A 14,065-nucleotide genomic window follows, 5' to 3' on the forward strand; every position below is an offset into this window, starting at 1 on the left:
AATATTTTAATTTTTTTCTAAAATTTATACTTAACATGTTGACTGTAATGACATTTGTTGAATTATCAAAGCAGATAAACTTTTACGTTCTCAATTTAGAGGGTAGCTAATCGTTTTGGATTACCATTTATTTATTTATTGTTAGGATGGCTGTTATCTATTTCTAAATGAAGCCTGCAGACTTAGCTGGAGCCAAAACATATCATTTTCTGTGATACTTTCGTTAACTAAATCAGAATTGTTCTACCATATATACCCTCATATATACGTATTTTAGATAAAAAAATAAAAATATTCTTACTTGTCCCAGGACGGGAGGACTCGAGCCGCCTAGAGCCCGAGCGCGGACGCGCTTTGCTGCCAGTGCTGATGCATGCATGCGTTTTGCCGTTGCAGCCAGCGCGGGCCTGCTCGAGTCGTCGCGTCAATCACAATCGGCAGTACTACTCGCGTGCGTCAATCGCCCGGGCCCGGGTCGTGTCTCTCCGTCTCTCGGCCTCGTTTTATCACTCATCAAATTTGCTCATTTTTTAAACACTCCTATTTGCTAAGGGTTGATTTTTAAATTATATGAATAGAAAAATATAGAAATATAATAAGAATGTATGTGTAAACTTATAGAATTGAGACACATAGAAATCTTTTCTCTAGCAACGTGAAAATAAGGTTGAACTAGATTTCATATTCCTACCATTTTCTTTTATAAATCCTTTAAAATAAATAGGTCCTAAGTAATTTTTTTTTCAAAAATTTTCTACGGAAAAGTTACTTTTAAAATTCAGATTAATATATGTGTCTAATTTTTTATAATTAATAAATAATTAATCATGTACTGGTTTTCTGTTCCGGTGAACGTCCCCACGCCAAACGCAGCCCGCAGGGCTGGCAGAGCCGATCGCGGAGTCGCCGTTCGCCGACCGGCAGTACTGCGGTTTGCGCCTCCGCGGCCATGGCCAGGCCAGGGCACCACCGCGCCAGGCGGTCTCCACCTCCATGGGCCCACAGAAAACTGTGAGGCTGTGCAGCCAGGTGAGATTTGATAACTGTTCTTCGTTTTTTCATAAAAAATAATGTCTAGTTTAATTTCTACTATTTCATCCATTCTATAATAAAACTTTTTGGTCTTATATATATTTATTTGTGTACTGATGAATTTAGACACATATATAAAAAACATATACATTAATATATGGATAAATCTAGTCAAAATCAAAAAGTCTTATAATATAAAACGAAGAGAGTATGTAACATACCCAAGCCTGTAAACCTGAGAACTAAATTTAATTTAAATCCATCATGTGGGTGTGGAGTGATTTTAATTGTTTTTAATCTTAATCATCTCATCATCACATGCAATAATAGGCCTAGAGTCATAAAAACAATTAATTTGGTAATTATATGCATCCAAAAAATCTACAAAAATTCTAAAAAATAACTTGATATTTCAGAAATCAACCCTCAAATTTTCAAAATTTTTCATTAAGGTTTGCTAACTCGTTGATCTATTTTAATCTCTCTAAAAATCCTGAAAAACTACTTAGCAGATTCAAACTAGCCCCTCTGTAAAAGTTATTTCAAAACCTCCTTTTGAAGTTTGTTTTCAGCCAAGGTTTTCTACTAACCTTCTTATAACACCCTGAGGAGCGGCATAGCCTGGATCCCTATCTAATCCTTTCTTCTCTCCCTCCAAAAATCCAATCGGGCTACTAACTGCACTGTCAATTGCTAACCATACTGTCAACCCATGTTCATCACTTAATCAAGCCTAAACCATAGACTTCTAACCCAAACCACTTCAGCACTTTTACTCTCCACATCACCCCGACCAAGAGGATCACTAGTCCAGGCTTCTTGCAACACAAAATCTCCATTCAATCCTCTCCAAAGATCCTTGGCTGGCAGCCTTCCTTGACTTAGCCTCCAAGCTAGATTTCAAATTTCTTTCAATAAAAAGTGGGCTCCACACCCCCTAGGACCCACATGGCAACCTCCCACTCCCTCCTCATAACATCCACCGCCCCCTATGCCCAAATCCCAATGAAAGCCCAAGAAAAACCATGATTGCACCAGCTACCTTCTCTCCCTCTCCCAGTCCTTGTAAGCATTTCGTCAAACACCTGACGGGCGTCTTCTTTGGAAGAGGAGAATAGCACCCCTAGCCTCTCACCATGCCAAGCCGGGCCTTCTCCACAAAGCAATGATGTTAGCCGTCGCTGCTGGTGGGTCTAGATATCGTGTCTCCGTACCCATTATCCACCTCGTGCCATTCTTCCCAATCACCACCCGAGTACAACTCCATTGAAGGTAGACGAAGTCATTTTAACCAAATCTCCGCCCCTAGACCAAATCTTTTCCTCCATTACTCTTCCATGACACGAGGCACAGCTCCTGACACGCCCAGCCGACCCGTTCTGTCGTCGCACTACTTGAGAATGGAGAGACAGAACTTAGGCCATGGACCAAGCTCACGGGCACCGCGTCCAAACTCCACCTTTAAACCTACCCTTCCACCAACGGGCTCTCCTACCTCGCCTCTTCACGCTCCAAGCGAACTCAGGGAAGGAAACCCCTTGGGATGGCCGGAACGTGAGCACCAATGTCGGCGCCAGTGAGCCCACGTCGCAATTAATCTTTCTCTGGTGAGTCTCGCGAGAAACCGTCCGCGTCATCCTTCTTATCATCCCTCAGTGAACCCATTTTACACATGTGCTCAGACAAAACACCACTGAGCAACGCCGCCTCTCCGACATCCTTCGCGTCGAGCACAACACCATCGCCGCTGCCCTCACCATCGTCGACGCTTTTCCTCCTTGTCAGCCGTGTTGTAAGCTCCCTAGAACCCCTAGGTACCCATTTCATGCATCATACTAGCCGAACCAATAAAAATAGTGACATGCAGCGCCGCCCAACCGAACGCCATGACCACCATTAGATTTTCCTTGACCTCCTCTATGTTTTCTCCGTTGACCTCGACCCCATCCGAGCTTCGGTTCACCGCTGGCAACCCCTAGATCGAGCCAGGCATGTGCTGAAATTGAGCAAGGGCATTCACCGCTGTAGCTTGGACTGATCCGTAATTTCCGAGAAGTCCAAGGGCTTTTAATGAAAACCGTATTCAGCATGTGCTGAAATTGAGCAGAACTTCTAAAAATTGTAGAAAATTCATTTTAACTCTGAAAATTGTGAAACCAGTTTTTTTAGATCCATAAAACTATGAACTATTTTTTAAAAAAATATAAAACTTGGTACTTTCTGTACAAATTTTTCCTTTATTTTTGTTTTTCCCTAAATGATGCCAAGAACTTGTTAAATTCATAACAAATTGAATATAGCTCTAAAAATTATGAAACCACTTCTGTTAATTTTATAAAATCATGATCTATAACTTTGTAAAAGGAATTTTCTTCACTTCTGTACAGAAATATTATTTAATAAAACTTAGTCCTTTTTAAACCTTCTTAATTATGAAATGCATATCTCTGTAAAACGAAGTGACAAAATAAAAATTCCTTCACTAGATACCACCTGAGACCAGCACACACTCACTGCATATCATGTATTTTCATGCATTTTTTGTTTTTATATATTTTTGTATTTATCGTATACGCGTATTTTGCATAGAGGAAGAATACGTCGAAAAAGAAGAGGGTGAATTTGTTGACGACCAGGTTCAGGTGTTTGCAGACAAAGGCAAGTCAGCTCCTCCTTTGACCATATTGATCCTATGTTTTATTGGGCTAAATGATTCTATTGCAAACATGCATACGTGTTAGCTAGTATTAATTTTGGTAAAAAGAAATTATATAAACGTGGGAATGGTAGATACGACCTAATTGATGCATAATCAACCTTGAAATATTGAATCCTTGCTAGTTGTAACTATAGGGTGCTTTTGAATATAATTATTGTGTTCTTTGGGATTATGCTATGATTATATTGCCGCTATATGCTTATATTCGGTTACCGCCTTGTAAATTACTTATTTTGTTAAATGTTATATGTGAAAATTGTTATTTTGATACTGCTAGATAGAATTTTAAATGTGTGAATATTGTGAACTAAAAAAGAAGATAACTTATTTTTAGACTTGGGCAGCGAGTGGTGTACATATGGTGGTAGTTGTGCACCGATAGGGGAGCGTTCGCCCGGGTCGATTAAGGACCTCACTCTGTCACCAACTAATGAAAACGGTACAAACCACATGTGCTAAGTATTGACTGTCCTTAACCTATTAATTTGTTTAGAGTTTAGCCTTACATCTTGGTAGGCCGAAGAGTATTGGTTACTGGGTTTTGGTAACTTATCGGAACTTCCTATGGTTTGTGATATGATGAAATTTATTAATGACATGTGGTATGTGATGATTTGAGCGGGCAGTCTGTCCAATACAATGGTGTTGTGCCTCGTGAGGGATTCCGAGTAGGGTTCCTTACGGCGCTAGGTTAAAACGTGGGCCCGCTACCTAGTGGCGCAACTTTGCTAGTAGCATGGGTAAAACACACATCTTGCTAGTGCAAGGCTAGACAATAAACAATATAACGGTTTCGTTATGACATCTAGATCACACTCAATGTGCAGAGTGTGGTGATACCGACGGGTATCGGACAAAGTCTATAGAGTCTAAAACTAATCGATTAGCCGTGCTCACGGTCATGAGCGGCATGGTGAAGTGTCATGAGTATAGTTGTTGATTTTGATAAACTCTTGTGAACTTGAAAAATGGTTGGAATGTTTTATTGGTGAACTTGGGTAAAGTTTGGTGAATAGTGACGAGATGATGGTAAGTGGTGATAATCTACCTTGAGGGGTAGATGTGTGTTATTTATTCATTTACATTACCAGTTTTACTTACTCTATATTATTGTTATAAAATTTTCGTTGCGAAACATGTTGTGAACTAAAATTGGCATTTATGCAAAATTAGCCTATACACAGTTTATCCTTGAATATGGCTAACATGTAACATGCTAGCGTTGTTGCTGACTTGCCAGTACATTAATTTGATTAATGTATTGATTTCTCGCTTCCTTTTATTTATTTTTTGCTCAGACCCTGCTACAGATAATGACTGTTTGGATGAGTAGTTTGATGCAGCTTGTGATGTTGTAGATTTCTAGGATGGTTCTAACTAGAGATTTACCCTAGCTGGTTTGCTTATGGGCTTTTTGTTAACACTAAAATTTGGTAAATTTTCGTATTGGATTCGGATAAGGAAAGATGCAATTACCGATAGAAAATCTTATCCAGAAGAAGCCGAATTCGAGAAGGAATCGTGAAGACCCAGGGCTTGGTGGCACAAATTTATCTATTAATTAGAGTTAGTTAGGATTTTTATTTTATCTCTAAGAAATTAGAGTCCGATCGAGACTTGTGTGTGTTTTATCTAGTAGGAGTTAGAGATAGAGTCCGCATAGGACTAGTTTGTTATTTCTTTTTATCTATTAGGAGTTGTATGTCGTGTCCAACATGGCCTAGCCTTAACCCGAGGGTATAAATATGTATGCCATGGGTCATTGTAAATCATCTACATCATAATTAGATCAACTACATTCGACGCATCGCCACCCTCTTGTCCGAGGTTTCAACTCCAGCGAAACTTGGCACCTGACGCGGGGCTGCATCACTTCGATCTCCAGCAGAGGGGTAAGTTCATCGTTTTGTCAGGCCACAGTAATTGTGCGACTAGATTAGGACTGTCTCGGTTCGGTCTAATCTTCTAATTTGGTTGTGCGATTGCTAGTTATCGTATCAGTTTTAGCTTAGAGCACTTTCGTGTTTTGAGTTGATCTGGTTGACCACTTTGGACGATCTATGTTGGTTTGATATTCGCCGTTTGACATATTCAATTTAGTACTGTCTCGGTTAGGTCCGATCTAGTAGATTGCGTTTGTCAGATGGTTTATATGAGATTGATGTATTTCATTCAATATTTTATCGGAGTACCAGCCGATAAGTTATCGGTCATCTGCTTGTTGGCTTGATAGCAATCTAGATCTGTTTAGTATCTAGCCTGGCATCGCTAGGCGTAATCTTGAACTGTCTCGGTTGGGTTCGATCTTCTATGATTATCCTTAGCAATCTGGGCTAGGTATTTTATAGATATTGGCTGTTTGTCCGCCGTCTATAGCCGATGATTTTCGCCGATCTGCATGTTATCATATTTATTCAATATAGTAGCCGATTGTTTTACTACATTATTTCTATGCCAATCGACTGAATTTAGTTAGATCGACAGTTATTTATGTTGCATTGGCCTATGAGAATTATATGCAAGTTGGGCTTAGCCGATCGCAAGACATGATTCATTGTTTATTCCAAGTAATTATTCGGTTTATTTATTAGCTTAATCGATCCTCATGTTTCCATAATCATATCGTGCTCGACTGCATACTGTCTTGGTTAAGTCCAATCTCTGTATGTCTAGTTCGATCTGGTTATAGGGGCTTGTTCGATCTACTGAGATTAGTAAGTAACTTGGCGGGTTATGTTGGTCTAATATTTAATTTAAGATTATTTCTATTTGAGTTTCTAGCCGATCCAAGTTCTTTATAGCCTATCGTTCATCCTATCGGCTAATCGTTGCAGCATCAACATCCGATCGGTTGGAAATTTTGTTACCTATCGGCTCGATAGCCGATCGACTTGTTTTACCATTTATATCTTGTAAGTTGCAGGATCAAAAGCACGCCCGTGTACCTTCTAAGAATTTAGGTCCTGCACTAGAGCTATCTAAGATTGACTCCCAGGCCTACGTGTGTGACCGTTGACTGTTATTTTTAGCGTCAACACTTTTGGGTAGCACGCTTACCGCATGAACTAATATGTATGGCTTGTCGCCAAGTATTGCTTAGAACCTTATTAAGACTATTTATGTTTTATACTTAGAACCACTTATTATTTGGATATCATGCTTGAGATGATTTATGTGAGACTATGTTGTATTTCTGGGTGACTAGTCCCACATGAGGATGGGTTTGAAATGGTTAGGATAACCGGGAAATATGTCTTTATTGAGATCGAGTCTCTCGGGTACGCTTTTGGTTGCCACCATCGAGTAGTTGACGGGCGTATGACGTAGATGACTGGTGTGGCTATTCCAACGGTTGTGTCTTCTATTTCATATTCGATGGCTTAGAGCCTTTGTAGTGCCCTCTTTAATACATGTCGAGGTCTACGATGAGGTTGGATAGTTACCGTAACTATTTAGGTAAATCATCATCATCATCATCACGCAGGCCCTAAATAATCGTCACGTAGGCGATGCGAGGTTAAAGATTTTCCCAGGTTAAAGTTTAAACTTAAGAATCGGTCGATTGATTTGTTGCTAAGTACACGTATCAGGTGAGTGTTGACACAATGGCATGTGATATTTCAATCCAAATAGCACAATTTATTTAATTATTTGGTGTCATGTTCTCTGTAATTTTTTATGCGACTATGAAGATGATATAATCAAATACATTTATGTTCCTTCAAGAGTGTCGAATAAAATAGTCAAAAAAATAGTATCGTAACTCTTCCATACTCTTTTATGCCTATATTTTAAATGTCAATATTTCCTTTAAAATATATATTGTATTTTGTGATGGTTTTAACTTAAAACAAGAACTTAAGCCTTAACGTGTTGCTTCATGCATACTATATATACCTCGCTGATCTGTTTGTTGAACTGCAGTTGGGAATTTTGGTAGCATCTCTCTGCGCTCCTCAATGAACCCTTTAACATACATTTGCATTTCTTTCTTGATTATTTGAATATGGCCCTCACAGCAATCTTGTCACCCTGTCATGCACATAAAATTCTCAAATAAGAAGAATGCTCTCATCTTACTATTGCATACAAACCTTGAAGAAAAGCACAAGGGACATTAAACCAAGAAATTTGTAGTTTGCAACTCATTTGCATTTCTTTCTTGATTATTTGAATCTGGCCCTCACAGCAATCTTGTCACCCTGTCATGCACATAAAATTCTCAAATAAGAAGAATGCTCTCATCTTACTATTGCATACAAACCTTGAAGAAAAGCACAAGGGACATTAAACCAAGAAATTTGTAGTTTGCAACTCATTTGCATTTCTTTCTTGATTATTTGAATCTGGCCCTCACAGCAATCTTGTCACCCTGTCATGCACATAAAATTCTCAAATAAGAAGAATGCTCTCATCTTACTATTGCATACAAACCTTGAAGAAAAGCACAAGGGACATTAAACCAAGAAATTTGTAGTTTGCAACTCCTGGAATTTGCCATTCTAATTCTTTTGAAATCTTTCCTGAACTAAACCTGAACATCGTGTATTCGCAATCTTTCTGCTGGACATCCACCAGGACCACCACCGAGTGGCAGCACGAGGATAGAGATGGGGTGAGATGGGGAGTGGTGGGGCCCACACATAACGAGCCAAATAGACTCTCCAATTAAAGGGGTGTGACAAAATTTTTGGAAGAAATGTCACGTCAAATGTTTGATCGTATGTCGAAAGGGGTTTTTTGGACACGAATGAAAAAACGAATTTAACGGCTAGCCTAGAAACCGCGAGACGAATCTTTTGAGCCTAATTAATCCGTCATTAGCACATATTGGTTACTGTAGCACTTATGGCTAATTATGGACTAATTAGGCTCAAAAGATTCGTCTCAAGATTTCTTCCATAACCGTACAATTAGTTTTTTGGTTCATCTATATTTAATGTTTTATTTAGATGTTTAAAAATTTGATGTGATGTTTTTGGAAAAAAAATTTAGAAACTAAGCAAGGCCTAAGTTTGGCTAATAGACTCTAAGTTTGGTCAGTGAGAGATGTTATTTGGCCATCCCAATAGCTTAGCCATTTAGATGAAGAGATAATTAGAGAGCATTTTTCTCTCATACCTGCTAAAATTTATCTTGTCCAGCCATTTAATTATTCTATTTGAGTTGGTCCTAGTTACACGGAAAATGTGTATTCATGCAACGGTGCGTTGTTTGATTAATCGATCGACATCGACCGCTCACCGATCTCGAAGACCAATTCGCTGAGCGGGCTGCAGCGGTCCCCGCCGCGTGCGGCCTCACGCGCCGCTGCCGCCGCCGCCACGCGCGGCCTCTCGTGCGCCGCTGCTACGCGCGGCCTCTCGTGCGCCGCTGCCCACAGCCACCGCCGCGTGCTGCATCCCGCTCGTAAACCCTCTTCTAGTGTTGTACTGGCAAAGGGGATAAGGCTAGAGAAAGGGTAGTTTTGTTTTTTCACGTGTCCTTTTTTCAATCTTTTTATTCTGATTTCTCACATTAAGCTGACAGTGGGATCAGATGACTGTTTCAAATTTAAAAACCGGGTCAAAACTAAAAAGTTTAAAAAATCTATAGTTAGCTATTAAAATAAGATAAATTATACAATAACCCTGTTTATAATCTAGTGGCTTGTACCGTAGTTTAGCGGTTGGTTTGGGTATAATGTGATGAGATCCGGTGATCTACCACCACTAGGTCAGGAAAAGGAGGAGATATATGAGTATATGGAAGAACTGAACTAGTACTATGTTTTTTTCATTTCGATTTCAGCAGATTTTCTTGCAACTGAGATAGATTTGCATATTACTTTCGTTTCTTATTGTTGCGATGAATTGCAACCAATGATTCGCTTTGCGTAATACTCCACTCATTACTCACATGGTTGTGTATTATGAATAAAATATGAGATTACGCCGACAAATCCATGTACAAATCAGCCATAATTTCGAATTATATTAATTTAAGTTTAAATTTATCCGATTTGAAATTATATATATCAATCCAACCTCAAATCTATCAAATAAATACCAAATTCCACAACAAATATTTCAATCTTTACTCCAACCTCAATAAAGACATACAAAGAGCAAGAATAATTCGGTCAAGTTATCCTCTACTTAACACTCTGATAAATGGACTTCATGGAACATGGTCACTTAGTTGCTTTATTTTAAAAAGATGGGTCAAATCTGTAAAGCTAAAAAAGTAGTATCAGTTCTATAATTAGCCTTTAAAAGTAAAGTCAAATATGCAATTGTCCCTGGGTATTACTACGGCACGCATCAAGAAGAACCAACAACAACAGCAATGCCATGCACCATGACTAATCTAGCGAGTACGCCGTCGGCTAACACTGCTGCGGGCTCCTGGACACGCCGGTGCGACAGTACTGTGGCATGCCGTATGCGACGCAGGCGCTCGGACAGCTGACGACGCGGTTGAGGTCACCGACGCAGCCGACAGGCACGCAGTTGGCGCCGGACCCGTGGAACGACGTCATGGAGACGGGGATGTTGTAGCCGTTGATGAGGTTCACGTCGTAGAAGTCCTGTGCGGTGGGCGTCGACGCGAGGGTGATCTCAGCCAGCGTGGCCGACGGCGCTTCGCCGACACCGTTGCAGTAGAGCGTCCCAGCGCAGTGCGCACCCCTCGCGCTGCTGTCCACCACCTCACGCTGCCGCCGACCCGCCCCAAATCCTTCCCCAGTCGACCGGCCCGCCTCCAAGCCACAGTAGTCCGCGACCGTCGCTACCTCCTTCCCCAGTCTCCGCCGCATCCTCCCTCTAGCCCGCCGCCACCGCCTCCTCCTCCACCTAGCCTGACGTTGCTGCCTCCTCCTCCCCCTAACCCGCCGCCTCCGAGCCCTGGTCTGTTGCCGCCTCCACCCCTCAGCCCCACGCCGCCGTCCAATGCCGGTCGCCGCCCCACCACCTCGTGCCGCCACCGACCAGCACCAAAACCCTCTCCCTTGCGTGTCATTGTGTGAGATAGAGAGCAGTGGCTATATAGTTCATTCATAATTTAAAAAATATATATTTTTATTTCATTTACTCTAAACCTAACGGTAGATATAACTGTTTAAATATTTTATAGAGGGCAACTCTCCGGTGCATTTTACCTGTAGTATTATACTACCGGTAGAAAAAGAGTATTTTTGTACTTTGTTAATTACTTGATTAGTATTATTTTATAATTTTGTTTTTTTCAATAAAGATTACAATAAAAATGACGATATTACCCTTTCAAACTTCTACTACAATTAATATTATTGGTAGTATAATTTAATCACAGTCGTCCGATAAAAATAGATTAATAGTATGGATTAAAATCATACTACTGGAAAATGTACCGGAGTCAACTCCTCTAAAGAGGCTCAACTCTAGGAAGCTGATAAGGTAAAAACAGATTTATAGTCCGTTTTTAAGGTCAAATATACAAGTTTTCCTTATTTATTTCCCTTCCGACGCCACTAAGCCCGCCCAGTGGATTGTAATCCAATCCAAATCCGTTTCAATCCATTTCTTTGCTAATTAGTCTACCAAACCAACCCGCTCCAATTATTCTTCATTCGGATCCAATCCAAACCAATCCAACTTAGATTTTAGCTCAACCCGCACCAACCCATTTGGTTAAAATGGATTCAACCTACTCTTACAAAATGGATGCACCATTTGATATGTATAAACTCGGACCTAAAATTTTAAAACTCGCGTTCACACTATAAAAGTTTATCAAATTTGACTGAAATTTAGTGGGATGATATGTTATGTATAAAAGCAATTTTGTGCAAATTTTGGTCGATTTCTACATGTGGGCCCCACGTATGTCTATTATCTTATCCATTAGCTATCCTATTAAATGATCCATTTACCCTCCACAGGTTAAATAACCTAAAATAACCTAACCAAATTCAGATCATACCAATCCATTTGTCTCTTTAACCCAATCCAATCCAGACCATTTGAAGTTACAATCCATTTGCACCTAACCAAACATAATCCAAATTAAAACAAACCCATTTCCATCCAACCCATTAGCAGCCCTACACGCCCCCCCCCCCCCCCCCCCCCCCCCCTCTCCTCTTTGGTGTCGTCGCACGGATTTTTTTTCCCCGCTCGATCCTTCGTTTTCCCCCTCGCTCAAAACCCTAATCCCGGTCGTTCCCCACTCGCCGCCTCCGCTCTCTGCTTGCTACCGTCAAGATGGCACAATCCCTGTTCCAGGTCGCCGCCGCCGAGATCCAGCACTACGGCGATCTCCTCCGGCTGAGGAAGCCGAGTGAGGTGGACGGACCAGGGAGGGATCGCAAGGACTGGGAGCACAAGCTGGTCCTCATGTTGGTGCTGCTCGTGGCGGCGATGCCGATCCTGCTCTGGTGCTCCAGGGGCGAGCCGCTGCTCCTCGTGTGGAGGCTCTCGCTGCTGCTCACCGCCTACTTCTTCCTCTGCGCCAATGTTCTCTTCGTCACCAAGGCTCTCTTCGCGGTCGTCGTCGACTTCTCCTACGGCGCCCTGCTCGCCTACTTCGCCCACAACGTCTTTGGCCCCCGGATCGGGATGGTCCTCGTCCACCTCAACTCGGTCCTCGCCGCCGGCATGGCCGGCCTCGCCCTCGCCGAGCGCCGCCGGAGCGACGGCACCGAGCGAGCCGCCGACAACGTCCCTGTCTTCAGCGACAAGGAGGAGGAGTACGCGAGCAACTTCGTCATCTTCTCTGCGTTAATGATCAGCCTGGTCTTGACCGTCCCTACCGTGTACATTGCGTGGGTATTTTTGTTCCACCTCGCCGACTACACTGTGGACGGGATCATCGGCGATCTCTCCTACGTCATCATGTCTTACCTCTTCTTTTGGACTATCTTCCTCACACATCATCTGCTGCGTGGAGCACTCATCAATGAGGATAACCATTTCTACACCTTCTTGATCACGGGCTCAGCCGTTGCAGCTTCACCCCTGCTTGTCTCTATCATATTTGATAGTAATGTTGCTGCGACGGTGGTTCTCTGGCTTGGAGTCGAGCTGTTGACTGTGTTCTTCGGATATTGCCTTGCTGTATACTCTTTTTATAAGCACAAGAGGAGGTACTACCTACTTCTTCATCATATTTTAATCGATATTGCATATATATTTTATGGATTTGTTATCCTGTGCATTACAAACAGTATTATAATTTTGCTATTGGCCTCCTCAAACAACTAATAGCGAGTTAAACTGTACTGCTTAAACAGCTATAACAAGGGATTTAAAACCCTAGTTGTATGGTACAGCTAAATATTTATAATATTGCTCTACTTTTCCATGTGAATCGACCAGTTGGCCTATGTGAGAAATATGATAGAGCTGAATTTATAAACAATCAATATTGTTCTGCTTTGCTACAACCTTGTATTATTTTGCTTTCTTCGCAATGTACATAAGGTGGATCAGCTTAATCATATATATGTACTGTTTTTGTTTGATTTTTCTTGCCAGCTAACTTGCTGGGATCAAATTAATCATATATATGTACTGTTTTTGTTTGCTTTTTGTACCAGCCAACTTATTGTATCAACGCCTGACAAGCTTGACGAGCAGAACAATGTTGAAAGCTTGCAAGAGCTAGCTGAGAGCAAGGATGCACCAGTTGATCAGCACACATCTTCTCCATCGAGTATATCGACATCACCACCGTTGATTCACCTGAAGACAGCCTATCCTTCTAACGGGAGCGCAACAAGAAACTTGCTACTGCCAATCAGTGTCCACTGATGTTTATTTACTAATCTTATCCTTTAAGTGCTACTATATATGTCCTTGACGTTATGTGCTAATCTTATCCTTTGTGCACTTGAGTAGCTAAGGCATTAATATTATGCAGGAGCAGGACATATATGTTGCATTATTGTTGATACCTATCTATGCTGACTGCAATTTGTATCTGCAATTTGTTTTTTTTTTCTTTCTACAAGTAATTGTTCAATTTTAGCAAAAGAGTTTCATCTTTTTCTCATTTGAACCTTTTTGAAATTTAGAACCTCCGTTACAGCGGTCCCCTAAAAATGTGTTTTCAATTGCCACAATTGTTTTCTTTTTTGGAATTGCAATTCATTAAAAATCACTCAATTTTTTTCTCAGAAAATAAATTCTTCTTGTCAGATTTTTTTTTTTTTGAAAATTTCCTCTCCGTCGGTCTTTTTTATGTAAATTGGGATTAAAATATAACGTACCCATTCAAGCGTTTGGCACATTATATTTGTTACATTTTATCTTTACAATTGAGCTAAGCATATTCAAATAATTGCAATAGTGTGTG

General features: G+C 41.0%; 2 protein-coding genes across 2 annotated transcripts; one reads left to right on the plus strand and one right to left on the minus strand.

The window, feature by feature from the left end:
* Positions 1-10,118: 10,118 nt before the first annotated feature.
* On the minus strand, positions 10,119-10,547 carry LOC102708205 (thaumatin-like protein). Its single transcript, XM_006645888.1, has one exon. It carries the CDS (start codon positions 10,545-10,547, stop codon positions 10,119-10,121), a length of 429 nt encoding a protein of 142 aa, XP_006645951.1.
* A 1,426-nt stretch (positions 10,548-11,973) lies between these two features.
* On the plus strand, positions 11,974-13,689 carry LOC102708488. Its single transcript, XM_006645889.3, has 2 exons — positions 11,974-12,854; positions 13,308-13,689. Exons 1-2 carry the CDS (start codon positions 11,974-11,976, stop codon positions 13,519-13,521), a joined length of 1,095 nt encoding a protein of 364 aa, XP_006645952.3. The 3' UTR covers positions 13,522-13,689.
* The last annotated feature ends 376 nt before the right edge of the window (positions 13,690-14,065 follow it).

The sequence above is a fragment of the Oryza brachyantha genome, chromosome 1, assembly GCF_000231095.2.
Source record: "Oryza brachyantha chromosome 1, ObraRS2, whole genome shotgun sequence".
In the NCBI taxonomy this organism is placed as follows: Eukaryota; Viridiplantae; Streptophyta; class Magnoliopsida; order Poales; family Poaceae; genus Oryza; species Oryza brachyantha.

Bases quoted from the DNA above. Each gene is read 5' to 3' on its own strand.
- LOC102708488 (XM_006645889.3), top strand. From the start codon at position 11,974: ATGGCACAATCCCTGTTCCAGGTCGCCGCCGCCGAGATCCAGCACTAC. The intron at 12,855-13,307 runs GTACTACCTACT...TTTTTGTACCAG, and splicing joins TTTTATAAGCACAAGAGGAG to CCAACTTATTGTATCAACGC.
- LOC102708205 (XM_006645888.1), bottom strand. From the start codon at position 10,547: ATGCGGCGGAGACTGGGGAAGGAGGTAGCGACGGTCGCGGACTACTGT.